At 35.2% G+C, this 14416-nt stretch overlaps 1 protein-coding gene across 2 annotated transcripts in view; it reads left to right on the top strand.

Moving 5' to 3' along the window:
- The window catches only part of LOC137634169 (uncharacterized), a 157140-nt gene that overhangs the window by 112180 nt on the left and 30544 nt on the right, over nt 1-14416 (top strand). Inside the window, exons 4-12 of one of the 2 annotated variants that reach the window (XM_068366430.1) lie at nt 489-572; nt 1356-1546; nt 3405-3599; nt 4927-5068; nt 5852-5986; nt 7232-7315; nt 8223-8373; nt 10930-11164; nt 12059-12168. In XM_068366430.1, the coding sequence (XP_068222531.1) occupies nt 489-572; nt 1356-1546; nt 3405-3599; nt 4927-5068; nt 5852-5986; nt 7232-7315; nt 8223-8373; nt 10930-11164; nt 12059-12168 (1327 nt within the window). Of the gene's footprint in view, nt 1-488; nt 573-1355; nt 1547-3404; nt 3600-4926; nt 5069-5840; nt 5987-7231; nt 7316-8222; nt 8374-10929; nt 11165-12058; nt 12169-14416 lie in introns of those variants that run through there. The other variant, XM_068366431.1, reaches the window with a different exon arrangement.

Below are 14416 nucleotides of genomic sequence, written 5' to 3'. Positions count from 1 at the left end.
ACCATGAATCTTTTTTACGGGGCTCCCTGTATGCCAAATACAGTTTTAAACCTTCACTTTCAAATTTCTCTCACCCCTCCTCTCTGGTCCACACAATCCCAATGTTAACTGTATTACTTTCTTCATCAAATTCTAGTTATACGCCTTCCCTGGTGTAAAAAGTAGATTTGTCTCCGAAATTCTTGCTCTCGTTTTCATCAAATTGATCTTTATGCAACGAAACAATTATTCCCCTCACCGAATTCTTAAAACCTTATTTTCTTTCCTCACTGAGCTATTTTTTCTATTGGAGCCCTTGGGCTTATAGCATCTTGTTTTTCCAACTAGGGTTGTAGCCTAGCTAATAATAATAATAATAATAATAATGCATTTAAGAGTCCCCATCGTGTAGAGTATTTAATGGAGAAAATAAAACTCTCGGGATTTTTGGAAGACTCAATATTTTTCATTATCATGATAAAATCTCTCTTCTATTTCTCTTTATGCAGGATCCCTTGTACGCGTGCGCCGGAAAGCTGCAGATTCAAACCAGCTTTGGCCAGATGGAATCGTCCCTTATACTTTCCTGGAACGTGAGTATCATTACTTATACCTACGTTATTTGAATATGCTTTCCTTCCCCTATTTATCATTTAACCAAGTGGGCTTCTTTTAGAAAAATTAGTGGCTGTTGATATTAGCTTCTGGTGACCCAACATTGTCCATTTTGCTATAAAATAGAAACTTGAAGGACATTCAAAGAAAGATATGTTTACCATACTGAAGTCTCCTCTCTCTGAGTAGTCTCCTCTCTCAGTGAATAAAAGTTGATTTTGGTTTACATTTTATTCTTTTCATTGAGTAATAGTTATAGTAATTGGCCTTACGATTTTTATTATGTTCGGGTAGTAATTATGTAGTAATAATAATATCGTTTTCAAGTATAATGACCCTGGCCAATTCAATGTTTCCAGGGGATAGTTGTAGCAGTAAAGGCAATGATCTTAGGCCATTCAATGCTGTTCAGATAGTAGTAGTTGTAGCCATAACACTAATAGTAATGGTCTTAGGCCATTCACTCCTGTTCATGTGTTAGTAGTAGTAGTAGTAGTAGTAGTTATACAGTAGTAATAAGTCTGCCCCCTTCAATCATATTTAGGAAGATGTAGTAGTATTTGTAAAGGTGGATCTAGTACATTCAATCCTCTTCAAGAAATAGTAGTAATAGTGGTAGTGGGACTGTACCTGGTCTAGTCAATCCTCTCCAGGATGTAATTGTAGAATTAGTATAGCAGCGTGGTCGTGTCCAATGGCGACAGTATCATAAAGACAGTAATAGAAGCTGAAATCTCGATAAGCACAGATCCCCATTACAGCACAACCCAGCCGCAGCATCATCATGTCCGGACTGAGTCACTGGGAGACACACACCTGCATCAGGTTCACGCCCGTGAACAACACTGCCTTCCCTCACCTGCAGTTCAGGAGACTCTCTGGCTGTCGAAGTGGCGTTGGCATCGAGGGCACCAGCGGGCAGAACGTATCCATTGGAGACAACTGCAACAAGGTAAGGCTCCTGTGGGAGGTGGTTAATTGATTGATTTTGGTTTGCGGTGGTCGATGGGGTAACGTCCCTGACTGGTGAACGCTAGACTGGTGTTCGAGTCTCGCTCTAACTCGTTTTCTTTGGTCATTGTAACCGTACCATCCTTATGAGCTAAGGAAGGGGAGTTTGGGCGAGCCTATAGGTCTATCTGCTGAGTTATCAGCAGCCATTGCCTGGCCCCCCTTGGTCCTAGCTTAGGTGGAAAGGGGGCTTCGGCGCTAACTTGACTGATTGATTTTGGTTTGCGGTGGTCAATTAAACTCGTTTTCTTTGGTCGTTGCAACCTCACCATCCTTACGAGCTAAGGATGAGGGGAGTTTGGGGGAGCCTATAGGTCTATCTGCTGAGTCATCAGTAGCCATTGCCTGGCCCTCCTTGGTCCTAGCTTGGGTGGAGAGGGGCTTGGGCGCTGATCACAGGATACATATGGTCAGTCTCTAGGGCATTGTCCTGCTTGCTCGGGCAATGTCACTGTCCCTTGCCTCTGCCATTCATGAGTGACCTTTAACCCTTTTGAGTTTTCTGGCATCCTGTCATCGAAGGTCATCGACGCCGATGTTATTCGTTATAAATAAAGAATAAAATGAAGTTCAATTAAAAGGTTTTGAAGTTTTTTGTCATTGGATTAGTTTAGACTTTATTAAATTAATTTTCAGAGTTCATATAAATTCTTAATTTGGAATTATTTTGAAAGCAGTTAATAGACTTTTTAGTTATTTTGTAGATTGTTTGCCATGCGTATTTCAGTGCTTGTGAAAATAAAATATAGAGCCTTTGGAAAAGTAAGTTATGTGCAATTGCTTGAGCAATTTCCTTGGTGAAGGAATTGTATACAACATTTTGGATTTCTTTTATTGATTTATAAATAAGAATGTTGGATTTGCTATGGTGTTTGCCGTTTGCACAAGTGAATGCGATTAAAAGACATTTATTCATTTTAACGAGTTTGTCCACAAAATACAAAACTGACATAATTATATGAAAATTGGTGATGCAGTACGCAATAGTAAGTTATATCTCAATCAGTTTTATTAAATGATAACATATTAATAGGACTGTTCAATGCATATTAGTCAGTGCATTTAGAAAATATTTAAATTTTCTCCTCGATTTCACTTGTTTAAAAACGTTCAGGTGTGCTAAAAGTTAAACGAAGTAAGCGGGAATGGTAAACCACGCTAATGATTTGTGCCTTGGAATACACTTGATATCGACACCTCGCAAATTGATGTTTATGCGAAAGATATTTCAAGAGGAATCAACTAACCAGAGGACATGGAATATCGAAGGGAATCTTAAATATTATAATTGAACGGAGCTGTGTTTGCTGGAGTGCTAAAGTTTCTAACATGTGAATAGTCCTAATAGATGAGGATTTATTTATTCACATGTCTCACGAATAGGTTTTTCTAGCATTCATAGGCCTAAGGAATAAGGTTTTAGGTTATTGATAAGTTTGTGTAATTTTTTCTAACAAATGATGGGCAAACATTCATTATTTCTTTTGTATTTTATTTATTTCCTTGTTTCCTCACTGGGCTATTTTTCCCTGTTGGGGCCCTTGGGCTTATAGCATCCTGCTTTTCCAACTAGGGTTATAGCTTAGCTGATAATAATCATAACCATAATAATAATAATAATAATAATAATAATAATAATAATAATAATCAATAATAATTCTTCTTATCCCTAGCAGATGACTCCTTAACGTTCATAGACCTGTGTAATAAAGCCTACAACACATACATAGGTCTAACCAATGAGAATTTATAATTTAAAATTTTCTTACATGCAGTTTATAAAGTTTTTCATTTGACAGCTTGGCATCGTCGTTCACGAGATAGGACACGCCTTAGGATTCTATCACGAGATCCGCCGACCTGACCGAGATGATCATGTGGTCATTAATGAACAAAACATTCTCAAGGACGAACTCTTCAACTTCTACAAGCTGCACTGGCTCGACATTTCTATCAAGTATGACCTCTCTTCCGTCATGCATTATAATCCTCTGGTAAGTTGTGTAATACAGCAGTAGTGCCTACTGATAGAAAGGAACTATTTATCAGGCGATAGTTTTTGTACCAACCGTGTGTCACACGATCGTACATAGTTCATTTTGTATATACAGTATATTATGCTTGTATCTTCGCTCTTCCCTCGCACTAAAAAGAACCAGAATAAACATGTCTCTTTCTCCTCTGTAACAGTGTCTGTTTTTTAACATGAAATTTCTTGTTGCTTTGATAAGTTGTGTAATACAGCAGTAGGGCCTACTGATAGAAAGGGAGATATTTATCAGGCGATAGTTTTGTACCAACCGTGTGTCACACGATCGTACATAGTTCATTTTGTGTATATATTATGCTTGTATCTTTGCTCTTCCCTCGCACTAAAAAGAACCAGAATAAACATGTCTGCTCTTCTCCTCTGTAACAGTGTCTGTTTTTTAACATGAAATTTCTTGTTGCTTTGATAAGTTGTGTAATACAGCAGTATGGCCTACTGATAGAATGGGAGATATTTATCAGGCAATAGTTTTGTACCAACCGTGTGTCACACGATCGTACATAGTTCATTTTGTGTATATATTATGCTTGTATCTTCGCTCTTCCCTCGCACTAAAAAGAACCAGAATAAACATGTCTGCTTTTCTCCTCTGTAACAGTGTCTGTTTTTTTTACATGAAATTTCTTGTTGCTTGGAGCTTTTGTATATAAAGGAGAGGGTTCTATAATAAATGTACTCAGTTGCTTTCATACTGTCTTTGAGTCATAACCTTCTCTCGGCCCGTCACAGTTTGCATGGTTAGTGACAGTCATCCAATAATTAGTAATTACGATTTTAATTTTATCTTAAGTGCAAGTTTCTGGTAACACTGTATTTGATGCTGTATTAATTAAATTCTGAACTTCTACTATTTCTTTACAATTGGAATTTCACTATTATTCTCAAGTTTATTTTAGATCATTACAGTTTTTAATTGGTATACGAAAACTGTCAGTGGTAACTCTGGCCAGGGCACCAACCGCCCGTTGAAATACTACCGCTAGAGAGTTATGGGGTCCTTTGACTGGCCAGACAGTACTACATAGGACCCTTCTCTCTGGTTACGGTTCTAGCTTAGCATTTGATAATAATAATAATAATAATAATAATAATAATAATAATAATAATAATAATAATAATAATAACTTTCCACTGAGACGATGTTGTTTCCAAAATTTTTATCTGTGAAGGAGTTGTTAAATTATCACTCTCTTCCATTAAGGAGTATCTAGATTGAGACAGAACTTCACAGTATGTTGCAGTATGTCTTATTCTTCTCTTCTGTTATTCAGGAATGGTCGTCAAATGAACGCACAACTGTTGCCACCAAAGACCCAATGTTGCAAGGTATTATTGGCAGGTGGAAACAGGAGACTGACATGGGACTGTCTCACAGAGACAAGCTACTCGCCAATACCATCTATGGATGTTTAGGTTGGTAAGAAATTAAAGATTATCGGGAAGGTTTCATGTTGTAAGGAATATTTATATAGTAGACATTATTCGGTGCTATTATAGTATGCTATCTACCGCCGATTTTGCTATCTACCACCCCTTTCTGACTATAGTATGATACCTACCATCAGTCCCTAAGGATACGGTCTACTTGCTAATCCGCCTCTAATAAGGAGGATCACTACCCATTTAGATCATTACTGTTGGAAAGTTCTGAGAAAAGGCGACGATGGATTTCCTGCTTTCTTGAATGATGTAAGATATGTTTACAAGCAGTAGTAGCATAAATTTTTGAATGAAATTTTTCATAGATTATTTTCTTTCAGTTTTGTAATATTTGATTTTTCATTTGAATAACTTGTAACATTGTTGTATGATGAGCCTTGAATAATTTGTAATAAAAGTCTCCCTACAAACTGCTTATAATTATGCACCCATGTTGTCCTGCCAATAAATATTATTAAACTATCATTAAAGTCCAATGAGGATAACATACTGGTGGTAGGTAATCTGTTTGATAATCCTCATCAAACAGGAGGATTAACATTGACGGTAGATAACATACTTTGTGGTAGATACCATACTATAGTAGAAATTCGACGGTAGATAGCATACTATAATAGCACCCATTATTCATTGAGAAGTTTTACAATATCAATGGGTTTCTTGAATTATTGTAGTCATAATGGATTCATCATAATTGCTTGCTTGCATTCGCGTTGTTTCTGTCAAATCACATACATCTATACAGAATCCTTGCAGATAGGTGGCTGGAAAAATGCAACTTGAACCGCAATCCTTGCAAGAACGAAGGCTATCTCAGTGAGACCTGTACTTGTATATGTGCACCTGGTACCTCGGGAAGGACTTGTGAGATCACTAATGGGGGCTATTATGGTAAGAAATTTTTTGTATTAAATTCAAGAAAGACAAATTGATTTCTTTTATTCTTAGTTTTTACTGTAGTTTTATATTTCTTATTGTAATACTTTTCAATAATCATTTACACTATTTACTTTATTTACCTCCCCATTACTTTTTTAAGGAACTAATTTGTTCTGTATGTACAAATTTGTTGAATTATCTGCACACTCCTACACAATTTCCACCGAAGGTTGCAAGATTTCCATTTTAAATATTGTTGCTCTGTTGGGACTTTAAACTTTGGAAGAATTTTTTTTTATATATAAAGTTATACCAAATAACTCATTCGTTCAGCATTTCCTCGAACACTGCATCCACTTATCTGCAGAAAGGGACTTGCAATTTTTCCAGAGTATTTTCCTCTTTTTAAAGAAATAAGATGTTACGGAATCATTTTAGGAAATTCATTATTTTATTCTCGATCATCTTTGAAAATACAGTACACCTATGAACATACTGCAGCCGTCATCTGCAAGTAGGATGGGGACAACATGTCCCTCACTTTTTATTCAGGGGGACAACTTATCAATTGTCCCTGCCTTTTTTCCACGTTTATATGGAATAACAGATACTAATCTGTGAATTGTGGACTTATAAACTTTTTGTGTGACTAATATTGATAAATCATTCATCCTTCTCCCTTAATATCTTCTATACAGTATATTCAAATCTATGTGGAATTAAAATATACCAAGTCCTGTTCATTTCTTCAAAAATTTTCTTGGGTGTTTTGAGCCTTCCCTTCAACCCCCAAACTGCATTTGCTCACCAATATTCGTATAATTATCAGAATCTCCCCACCACTCAGACCAGATGACACTCCTACGAAGGAAGTACAAATATGCTTTTCTTTGATAACCTTAGTAAACTTAACCACTGTTTCACCTTAGCTTCTGTACTAGCCTCCTGGCTCGTTCAGTGGTAACATGTTCGCCTAGCATTCGCATGGCAGCAGATTGCTACCAGCCCGGGACCGCGAGTTTAAGCTGTTTACTGGGGAGGCCACTGCTGTGGTTGGGCACCACAGTGGGGATTGGGCTTGTCCGGCTGATGTCATGGTGAGCATCTATTCTGATGAAAGTGGCACTGAAACCAGACACTTTTACCTTTACCTTTTTCTTTCCTCTCAAGTGTAAGTTTAAATACAACGAGTTATATCTGCTATTTTAATCACTTGCTGATATTGAGTTAACCAGTCCTTAATCTTCCTCCTTACAGATGCTCTCAAATCTCCTTGCAGCCAGGAAGTAAGATATTCAACCTCTATCTCATCTCCCAATTACCCTCTTAATTATGATACAGGTAAATAATTATGTAAAATTGTGTAAATTTTTTTTAGATTTATCATTTTATAAGTTTACTGTACTTTATATTTGTACAGTAGATATAACGTGAAATATTCCAGACCATAAGAATGTTCTTAGCCATCAAATTGTGGGTGAAAATGGATGTGAATCCGCTCACTAAATATTTGAGGCATAAAGTTTCCTAAACAGTTCTTACTGTATATAATGCACTGTATTGTGTTATGTTCCAAATTTATAATAATTACATACTGTATTTCATTTTGTTTTATAAGTCGTATCAGTCGTTATCGCTTATTTTTTTGTTCCATAGTTAGGCTTATCATCTTAGTAAATCTTGTTTATATGTAATACTGTGCTGTATATCCATTGTCATTTATATGGATTTGGCAAAACCAGTACTACTGTATGTATGCATGTCTTTGCAAAATATAGAATATTTTCAGAATAATATTGTATACCTTACTGTACTGCACTGTAGTGAAGTCTGTTTTACTTTATTTGGTAAATTTATTGAAATACAGATCATTGTTCATAATTTCGTATTTAAATGGCTGGAAAGTATAGTACAATATACTCACTGCCTTTGAATTATATTGGAAAAGGCACTCGTAAATTACAGAGAACATTGTGCAAAAAGATATTTAAAGTAAAAAAGAGAACCATACAGAATACGGAGGGTTAGTTATCTAGACAGACATTTATTCCCATGGTCTTACCCTGTTTCTGATGCAGTCAATGATACATTTTGATTTAATCAGTTATTGTATGTTAATAGCAACTTTAGTTGATTTTGTTTGGCATGCTGTGCTTGCTATGCCATAGCTTTTACTTACGCTATTAGCTACCAAATACTTTATCTTTGCATACCTGATTCACTAAAGTTAATTTTATTTTCTTTATAGATACTTGGTGTGTGTATCGTCTGAAAGGCGAGGAATGCCAAGCCCCAGAAATAGAGATCATTGATTTCCAACTTGGTCCAAGAAGCCACAGGAACCAGTGCTTCCATGATTATTTGGAAATTCGTGATAATACTCTTTACAATGGTTTTATGTAAGCATGGCGTGAAATTCAAGAGGTTTTTGATAATCTTGATAGAAACAAAACAGAGGTTTTGATATAGAAAAAACCTACTGTATTCTTGGGGATGTTATGTGTGGTCTTCAAGATCTTATCTATGAAAAGCTAGAACAGGGAATTCAATACAACGAGAAAATACCAAAGATATGTTATTCTCCCTGTTTTATAGCCAGTGTATTAATGTACATAGCACAGATTTATGGATTCAGGCTCTGTTGTATCCGTCACAGCACCTCTTATGCTGAAATACATCGGACACACAATGACACATTGCCAAGAACCAACACCGGTACTAAAGCGAAAGCCAACTGGTCGCTAGTACTGTATGTGCTTGACAACCATCTTCTATATTCATATTAAGGCTCATATGCCTCCCATCCCTACTACTAGGCTAGGGAGGAAGGGTGGGTCTTCTAAACCACGCAGCACTTTTCCAGTGATAAATTTTCCTATGTCAAAACCCATTTAATGGGATAAATTTGTTATGTGGTCTCCAATAATACAAGAGATAATCAGAGTAGACTCTTATACCTTAATTGATGCTCGTCTTCCAACATTACAAACTCATGAGGTAAACTAGCCTCCTTTTCAGGGTCTAGATTGACCTCCGGCTCAAGGTCTTCTACTTGATCGGAGCTCTTGTCCACCATAACCCCTTTACCAAAATCCCTAATTGTTGAATCCAATGCTGAATGGCTGATGAGGTCTCTGAATTCCTTACTAGGTGAATACTCTGAGAACCCTGTGATCTTAGCAAAATCTTTCACCCACATAGAAAGGAAAAAATATATTTCTCTCTTGAGCCTTTTGCTAATAGATCCTTACTCTTTGCAGCATAAACCCATTGCAACAGTTGCGAGTTGGGAAAAAAGGGTGCCTTGGGGAGATTGGAGGCCATCTCTGCTAGGATCAACTAATTACTTTAACAACACAGTGATTGTTAAATGAAAATGCTGAAAAAGGGATCAATGAATAAGTGTGAGACATCGTTACAAATTATATAACCTTTTTATGAGTTAACTCCCCAAATAAACTGTTGATGTCTGTTAGTTATAGGTTCAAGGTATCAAAAATTCCAAATTTCTGCTTGGCCTAACTGAGATTGGTGTGTAATGTTTATGCAATAAAATGTTAGCCTTGTGTAATAATATCTTAGCCTACTGGGTAAATTTCAAAGTCCAATTACAGCAAATACCTGTAGTTCTTATCGGAATCGAAACCCAGACACATCAAAGGAAAGGCAAGGTCTCATATCGCTCCTCCTGCCAGATGCTCTTGTACAAAATCTTAAAACATAAGGGAAAGAAGTAGCAAAATACTTTAACCTAAGCACTCCTATGGGGTCACAGCAACGTAGGCAGAATGTGTATAAGACTGTTATTTAATCTAAAATTTGCCTCCGAGATCACAACTTAGGTTGTCTAATATATACACAGTATGACAACATGATAAAATTTGTAAGAATGGAAAAAAAGATGATATACTAAACCTAAACATTCATCAAACAGAAGTGAAAAAAAAAATTGGAATGTATTGGAGTCATACACCAAAACATGTAAACAATTTTAAACTATTTGTGCAAAAGTAAAACTGCAACTTAGGAACAACCAAGTTTGAATAACAATGGACTAACTATTAAAGCCAAACAGGATCCCATTATGTTGTGAAATTATCCCTAATGACTTCATACGGCAAGCGACAAAACCTCAAACAACACTTGGATAAGAAGAAATTTAGTACATTTATTACGTTAACTATATCACCAAGAATAATGAATAACAAAATTGGAAATGAACAAACTTAATTTAAAGGTTGAGGAGGATGCCTGACCATCTGGTACTGGGAACTTGCAGAAAAAGAACACCCTCACACATTTGCCAACTAATTTTATAGATAGTTGTTGAGCACATACTAGCGACCAGCATTTCATTATAAGAGGTGCTGTGATGAATTCAATAGAGTCTTGAGTTTGTAGGTCTTCCTTATAATGTACTCACTATGTTGTGCATGTTGATACAATGGCACTAGAGCAGGGAGGACAATATTTTTTTGGTATTTTCTTGTACTGGATGCTGTTTTAACCTTTCACTTTAAAGTTTTGGAGACCTCACAGCACATTAACCCCAAAAATATAAATGAGAATACTAAAAATATCAAATTTCTATTAATTTTATTGTCCAGCTTATCCTTAAAAATCCTTATTGGTTTATATCCCTCTTTATGAAAGTTAATGTCTCAAAGAAATTAAGATGAAGATTTCAGTCAAGAAAGATACTGTATGGTATTTTTATAGATTACATAATAGCATAAATTATAATAGGAATACTTACATCTCCTCCAAACTGCAGCCTGTTTATAAGGAGAAGAAATTTTTATTAAAAGTTCAGTGATATGAGGTGTTTGAATTTGTGCTTTTTGCTATAAATAGTTTGTTAGTTTGTTTGTGTACAGTATACATTGTGATGCATGCTGTCATTTTACCTTTTCCATTTCTCAAAGATAGAATGACCAATTTCTCGTAAATTGCAGAAAATGTGGCACTGACGTTGCTAGAGGAACCAGATGGACATCGTCAGGAAGTACAATGATTCTATATTTCAAAGGTAGTGAGGGTGGATACAGGGGATTTAAGGCTAGAGTAACATTCAATCCAATACCAGGCTGCTGTCGAACTCATACCAATTCTTCGGCATACTTCCTTCACACTCCTGGATATCCCCATCCTTATGCTGGAAATTTCAACTGTTCTTACAGCATAACTGCTGTAAGTTTAATCTTTTTAATATTTCATGTAGTCTACTTGAAAATAATTGAGTTAACCTTCAATATGAAAAAAAAAATGCAAAAACAGAGGGATATATTCCTCTTCTTAGAGGATCAGGGACATGAAAACTAAGGAAATTAACCTTCAGTATAGAAAATAGCAGTTACAAAAATAAGACTATTTCTATTGATATACAAAAATTTTTGCATTTAGGGAGTAATATAGTTTTTTTTACAGAACTTGCCCGAATTTAAGAATATGCTTTTATAAAGTACTCTATACTGCATTGTATATCCTTGTCTGTTATCAGATTCCTTACAAAAATATTTTCATTTGTCATAAACAGAATTCTTTACAGTATATTATTATACAATTTTAATTGGAATTTATCCTATATGTTGTCATCTTTTTTCAATGTTTTGTCCAAATTAATATTTTTAATTTTGTTAGAAATATCTTTGTGCATTATGACTGTACAAGTACAGCAAACTAATGTACTGTTATTGTAAATATTGATTTTATTAAGAAAAATAAGACTTACTAATGTCTTAATCATAAAGGATAATTAGAAATATCTAATTTACTGAAGTTTTTTTATCATTTCATCTAATAATGAATAATTTATTAAGAAAAATAAGACTTACTAATGTCTTAATCATAAAGGATAATTAGAAATATCTAATTTATCGAAGTTTTTTTATCATTTCATCTAATAATGAATAATTTATTACATTAATGCTGGTTACAATTAGACATTATGTAGTTAGAAATACATTTCTCAGATAAGTTTTTGTTTTAAAGCGCTTTACTACAGCAAGAATAAACCCCAAATCAGATTCCATGTTATCAGTTCTTAGTATTTGAAATTGACTTTCTTCTAATGTCTTTCAATAGGAAGCACCGGCTAGAGTTGTCGTCACTGTAACAAGAAAGAGTGGATCAAAAACTGATGATCATTGGACTTGTGCTCTTAAACTTTGTCAGCCTCATGGCCGTTGTCACAGGTAAATGTGTGCAATGATATTTTTATAGAGAAGTACTTCAAGTTTTAAATTAAGGGTAATTTTTTGTTCAAAGATTCATTCGTTACTACTCTGGCAATTGGTTAATAACCAAACAATGTTGAATGGATGTATAATTATTAATCTTTGATCAGCAAACTCATCATTTACATTTGTCCCAATTTTTGGTAGTTCAAGAAATCTAGACACTTCACTCCATAATAAAAGGAATAAGACTACTAGCTGACACAATGCTGTACTGTTAACTTAACAATGAACAATAGTGAGCATAATTCAGTAAAGAATGCGAGCTAAGGCAAAACAAAATGGTGTAAAAATTTTAACATGGCGTGAACATTGCTATATAGGCATTGCATGACTATTTTCTGCGTGTTGTGTGTTAGTATCGTCTATACTCGTCCCAAAAATATGCCCATATGTAACAAAAGTTTTGCTTACATACCGACTCAAAGCTCGTAAACCGTTTTATTATTTATGCTATTATTGTACTGCACAGTATAACAATTTGCTTGTACGCTTTTGTATTATTATTATTATTATTATTATTATTATTATTATTATTATTATTATTATTATTATTATTACAAGCCAAGCTACAACCTTAGTTGGAAAAGCAAGATGCTATAAGCCCAAGGGCTCCAACAGGTAAAAATAGCCTAGTGAGGAAAGGAAATAAGGAAATGAATAAGCTACTAGAGAATTGATAATCAAAATAAAATATTTCAAGAATAGTAACATTATTAAATTAAAACTTTTATATATAAACAATGAAAACCTCAAAACAAACAATAGGAAGAGAAATAAGAAAGAACAGTGTGCCCGAGTGTACCCTCAAGCAAGAAAACTCTATTCCAAGACAGTGGAAGGCCATGATACAGAGGCTATGGCACTACCCAAGACTAGAGAACAATGTTTTGATTTTGGAGTATCCTCCTAGAAGAGCTGCTTAGCATAGCTAAAGAGTCTCTTCTACCCTTACCAAGAGGAAAGTAGCCACTGAACAATTATAGTACAGTAGTTAACCCCTTGTGCAAAGAAAAATGTTTGGTATTCCCAGTGTTGTCAGGTGTGCGGACAGAGGAGAATGTGGAAAGAATAGGCCAGACTATTCAGTGTATGTGTAGGCAAAGACGAAATGAGCCATAACCAGAGAGAAGGATCCAATGTAGTAATGTCTGGCCAGTTAAAGGACCCAATAACTATCGGTAGTATCTTAACGGGTGGCTGGTATTAGCACTGAAAATGAAAGTACAAATAGTAGCACCAAAATTCATATCGCTTTATTGCCCTGCATTAACACTTTGCTGCACATTGCTATATTGCTCATTAACCAAAGGAACACTTGTCAAATCTGAATATGTAAGTGAACTCTTCAAAGAATGTGACTGACAATGTAGAATCGTTCATGTGCCAACAGAAATCTTACTCAAGACTTTAGGTGGACTTTCATTTGGGAAGAAAGAGTTAATACAGTATTAAGAAAGACAGTCGAACGATCCCGAGTGCTTGGTTTAGAAACAGAAGTCAAGGAATTGGGAAATGCATTAGCAGTCCTGACCTGAACTTTTGCTTTGAGCTCTAGAGTGAATGTGTGATGGATCAAAAGTCTGATGGCCAAAATTAGTGCTATAGACGCTTGAACCAAGTGACCCAGACTTTGATAAAGGTAAGCAAAAAGAAGAAATCAAAGAGTGCTCTAAAGGATTTGATCCCATTGTCTTTTATCTGAATAACAGTAGAATTAATCAATTATCAGGAAAAGGTAGGCTACATCGTATACTGTAGTAGAATAGGTAATGCTACTATCATCACTCATAGCCATAGCCAACATGGGAGGAGCAGAGAGGATTCACGATTCTCTTAATGAAGCTGTAGAACATGAATTGAAATTAACTGCAAAAATAACAATGGAAGATTTCATGAAATTAGAAAAATTCTCTAGATTAGAAGCAAGTTGTCATATAAACCCAGCAATGTCCACCCTTATGTGTAACTAAAATTCTTACTTGTTACTTGAACACAGCGCCCGGATTAAGCTTGGTGCTAAAATACGACAAAGTGCTAATAGCGGGTTTATGTCTTTTGATAGCAGCCTATTTATGGAGCATTTGATACAAGCACGCTTTTGAAAAGAGAAAAGACTTACCTGGCTAATTTTGAAATAAGTCCTACAAATATATAAACCTTATGTAAAGAATATTTAACATCAATTACTGAGAGAGACGAAGGT

This window comes from Palaemon carinicauda, chromosome 44 (assembly GCF_036898095.1).
Source record: "Palaemon carinicauda isolate YSFRI2023 chromosome 44, ASM3689809v2, whole genome shotgun sequence".
In the NCBI taxonomy this organism is placed as follows: domain Eukaryota; kingdom Metazoa; phylum Arthropoda; class Malacostraca; order Decapoda; family Palaemonidae; genus Palaemon; species Palaemon carinicauda.
Note: the sequence above shows the minus strand (reverse complement) of the source record. Positions and strands in the feature narration are given on the sequence as shown.